The sequence below is a fragment of the Haliotis cracherodii genome, unplaced genomic scaffold (assembly GCF_022045235.1).
Source record: "Haliotis cracherodii isolate W230 unplaced genomic scaffold, xgHalCrac1.p SCAF_20, whole genome shotgun sequence".
NCBI classification, from domain to species: domain Eukaryota; kingdom Metazoa; phylum Mollusca; class Gastropoda; order Lepetellida; family Haliotidae; genus Haliotis; species Haliotis cracherodii.
Window position 1 is genome coordinate 3,825,458 of NW_027266276.1, and position 4,945 is coordinate 3,830,402.

A 4,945-nucleotide genomic window follows, 5' to 3' on the forward strand; every position below is an offset into this window, starting at 1 on the left:
AAATGTAGACACCATGGGCTTGTTTTGAAGATCATGTGGTTGGAAAATATAATCAGACAATACCACCTACCCTTGAAACCTAGCGTTTGAAGAGCCATTCAAGTGGGTCATGTTTGATTGTGTAGATCATGCCTGTTTCACAACCTTCGACAGTGACAAAAGTTTGTTTGAATATTATTTATTGATCAATAACTGATATTGAGTGGTCATTTACTTATTATATAATTCAGTTCTGGGATAACATATTTCTGGGCTAACATCGGTGACTAAGTGGCATCCTAAGTTTTGTCAAAATGTCTTGGAGATTCTAGCTGCAAGTCCGTACAACTGTGTGATGATCCTAATTGTGGATCCCAGGCTACCTGAGACATCAAATGGATCGTGGGCCAACTTGCATACGGCCGCTGGGTGAGACTTTCTGACGCCGTCGAATACTTAGATGCCTCCAACCAATGGAAGGACATGTTTCATGACACAATGTTGTTACGTTGTTAAATTATACAACTCCGTTCTATTATGAACTACACATTCATCAAACCGTCTTTCAAAGTCCGTTTGAAACTTGATTGATGTATTCAAACTATTTTCAAACATCACATTTACATCACAATTACATCAATCACCCATACTCAGAACAGAAGTTTTTAATATTTTCTTACCTTTGAATCAGAGAACTTAATTGTGTTGGCGCCGGACGTCAAAAGGTATTCTATAGATAGTTCCCATTGGTTTCCATCAGGGTGTTTGTTTGACTCTGTGATTGGACCAATAGTTATGAGCTGGCTTCGTGTGATCAGAGAGTGACTGTGATTCTACAGAGACATGGTCGGAGAAGAATTTGGTCTCAGTTGCAGCAAGAGGAGAGTGAAGTAGTTCAGAAGCCTTTTCTTGTACAGTTGACGGTGATTTGGAAGCACGGACAGAATGAAACTTTATATATCTGTCATTTTGCTATTTATCAGTTATTGTTCCTGTTCAGGTTATTTCCGAAGTGAACTTTTCACAGCAATGCCCGGGTGTTCTGAAGATGTCATTCTTCCGGTGACTCCTGTCAACTCTGATTTTGTTTCATCTCGAGGTCAATGTTTGGCAAACTGTCTTGGCGATTCCAGATGCGTGTCCGTCAACCTCTGTGAGGATCCCCAGAGTGGACAGGTGTGTCACAGACTACCTGAGACGTCAAACGGGTCGTGTTCCAATCTGCAGGCCGCCGTTTGGTGTGTCCATCTGGAGCCGGTGAGTAACTGTTAAATGTCTCCAATGTATTTCCCCCAAGTCTTCTTTCAGTCGATTTATTGGTGATTGGTCCGTCAGCGGTATCGAATCTAGGATTTTGAGGATGACCATTTTACCGCGAATGTATAGATTTTTTCATATTTGTAAAAGCGACAAAGCTCTTTCCGTATTCATAAGAAATTTCTACTAAAAGCAGAATCGATTAACGATTCCAGCTATCTCACGAGAATGTGTTCACGAATCACTATGAAATAGTGATGATAACAGGTGTTTACCGCCCGAGCGTTTGCACCCGTCACAAATACCTGCAAGTCAAGTAAATTGCTCATCTGAAGAAATATGGGAACATACAGCATTGGGAATTGCATCGGACATCAATTTTGATAATGAAGCGTCAAATTTGGGAAGGTCATCCACATGTCTACCATATACCTTCTTAAAAACGTTACTGAGGACTTTTAAGCCAGGGTCGTTTTTCGCCCTTGAAATCTTCATAGAAAGAAAGAGGATGCCCGATTATGCCTCTAAAGTTGTGAAATGTAGACACTATAGGCTGGCACAAGGGGAGATCTAACTATTGGAAAGTAAAACACATCTCTCTTGTCTTATCAAGTCTTGTGGAGAGATCCTTATCACTCTGAATCACAGAAAGAAGAAAAGAAACTGGAATGCGTTTCATCCTCAGCTGGTTCTATTTCAGGCAAATGTGTGCCAGCATGGAGGGACTTTCAACGATGCCCTGTCTAAATGTGACTGTTATGATGACTACACAGGAACCTACTGTGAGAGACGATACACAGGTGAGTCGATACACGTAGATATTATGTCGAGATGATGGGTTAAAGTTGGTGTATATATTAATGTATATCACGTATATGTATCAGTGGTGTGCACACGGACGACATTGATCGTTGAATTTGGTTGAAATCCATTAATATTTGTTAAAGGTATGGTCAAGAGAACAGACTCTGTCCAATTCAACATGTCTGGTATTAGTGAGTGAGTTGGGTTTAACGTCGTTTGTAACAGTATTCCAGTTATATCGCGGCGTGTCAGCTTAATGTGAGAGGAAAGCCCGAAGTGATGCAGGTCTTAGACGTTTACCACTTCGGTGAAACCCACGAGCACGGGTATGGTGCTGACAAACCTAGAAACATAATCGGGGCGAACCGGGATTCGAACCCACCATCATAGGTTTCTGGCGTGGACAAGGGACGCAGCTCTGCACAGCGAACCGCGGGGCCTTAGACGTGTGGGCCACCCGTGCCCCCATGTCTGGTATTACACACAAACTCTTAATTCAACCACAGACGATATGGTGCACATACGTTGATCACAATGCAGTGTAAACTCTTCTAGTAAGAGCATTCATAACACAAATTATTACCTAAACTGAAATACATTCTTCAGCTGTTCAAACACACTCCACGGTACTGTAAAATGCATAATTGAATGGCATATAAAAGACAGCTGCATCATGGAGTATCAAAATCATCGGTGTCTGTGGGTGAGCGAGCATGCCTGTGTGTGCGTGTATGTATTGCTATTGGAGTAGGTTAACTGTGGACAGTAGTATTGATCGTAAATGGCAGCAATATGATTGTCAATCAATCAATATAATTTATTCAGAATGTAGGTCATAATTGATTGAAACGCTTGTAAAATATAGTGAGCGTGACGGGTCAGAATTTAGAGTAGAGCTACCTCCCTTAGTTATGGTTTACAGTCGTAAATTCAGTTCACTTCAGAGAGACTGACTTAACTATCGAGATGTTCCGTTAGGTAGCAGTTTCTAGAAGGGTATATATGTACCTATATAAGTTAGATGTGATGGCGATGTCGAAGCCTTAGAACTGATCTACTTGAGCAGTACCTACATGTATCTGAAAGCACCGTCCTTTCTGTCTTATTTCAACACTGTTTCCTGGGTTCCAAAACAGACCACGTGTCTCATTCAAGACCATTTGGGAATCAATACGAAACAGTATAGTGTGTGTTTGTATGTGTGTGTGTTTGTCTGTGTTTGTATGTATGTGTGCGTGTGTATGTGTGTGTCTGTCTGTGTTTGTATATGTGTGTGTATATGTGTGTGTGTGTGTGTGTTTGTCTGTGTTTGTGTGTGTGTGTGTGTGTGTGTGTACGTGCGTGTGTGCTGTGTCTGTCTGTCTGTTTTCTCTGTGTGTGTCTGTCAAACACTGTTATGTCGGTGTGCCAAGCTTACGGTTGTCTCGAAGTATAAGCTTGGTTCTGCATATTCCTTCCTTATTCATAATTGTCGGTTGTGTCGAACCTCGGATAACGCGATGTATTTACGTAGGTTCCTTCAAGTTGGGAGAACGTTGTTTGACAGTACACTAGAATACAGATAGATAGATTTATCAATGTGTGAGTGAGTGAGTGTGATTTCCGTCAGACGTTTCTTGCTCTAGATGTTTTCATCATCATTGAAACATAAAGGTAAAAATATATCGATGCGTGTGGATAGCAACTGAGAGTTTTGAAACATGCGAGGGAAACATCAGCATATATGAATGATACCTTATAGATGAAGGTGCGCCCACACAGGATAGGAATGTATTTGGATGTAAGTGCTGTTGGTTTGGTAATTAACAGCAAGAGTACTGAGACAGCTATCTTATTTTTTTTAGACTGCACGGAAGCCTTCGAGGGTGGAATGCGTGCAGTGACGTCCAACAATCGACACGTCATCATCCGTCCTCTTAACGCTCCCCGAGACTACCTGGTGGAATGCCTTCTGTCAAACGGAGGCTACACAATACTTGAGACACGGCCGTCGACATGCAACGACTACAACAAGACGTGGGCTGAATACAAGACTGGTTGGGACACCTCGTGCAGCAGATGGTTGGGACTTGAAGCTCTTCACTACATCTCACACCAGGGCAACTGCACCCTTGGTATATACGTGAAGGGTGCTGGCGGACTTGTTGGCCTGTTTTACTACAGAGGGTTCAGGGTAGACGATGACGCCAGTGGATACAAACTGAGTTTTGGCAACAGCTTTAAACACCCCACCAGTGCTGTAGGGAATGGTTTTGAGTATGGAGTAGCGGGCAAGGGCATCAATGGACAACGGTTCGCCACGTGGGACCGCCCCGACCCCTCGGGATGCGCAGTACTTGATGGAGCAGGGTGGTGGTACGGGACTGACTGCCCTGATACAAATCTCCACAAAAGCTTCTTCATGGTGAAATGGCCAGATGACAGTGGAGTTATTCGTATAGTATGGTCACTGAATATACAAATACGCGTCATTCGGCCTTAGTTGCCGTATCCTCTCCATTGTTAGATTTCTTGAAGACGACGTCTAAGGTTACAACTTTTCTGGACATGGACCCCCCCCCATCACTACACACACACACACACACACACACACACACACACACACACACACACACACACACACACACACACACACACACACACACACACACACACACATAATAAAAGTATGACATCGCCATCATATTTGAGCCAAGGAAATTAATAAAACAGATGAAGTGAGGCACATCCTGGAAGTTTTCCACTTTGGCGAAACCCACTAGCCTGGGTTATGGTTCTGACAAGCAAATGCTCTTACATCTTTGCGAATCTTGGATAATTGCACCATCACACGCCAAACAATACAACTCTGCACAGCAAATTGTTGTGTTATAAACGACCAGTACGGTGCCACCGACTGATTTTT

At 42.8% G+C, this 4,945-nt stretch overlaps 1 protein-coding gene across 1 annotated transcript; it reads left to right on the forward strand.

Annotated features, from left to right (window-relative positions):
• The first annotated feature begins 924 nt into the window (after positions 1-924).
• LOC139470445 (fibrinogen-like protein 1) lies at positions 925-4,522 on the forward strand. The gene is made up of 3 exons (XM_071252853.1): positions 925-1,236; positions 1,937-2,036; positions 3,885-4,522. Exons 1-3 carry the CDS (start codon positions 925-927, stop codon positions 4,520-4,522), a joined length of 1,050 nt encoding a protein of 349 aa, XP_071108954.1.
• Positions 4,523-4,945: the final 423 nt, after the last annotated feature.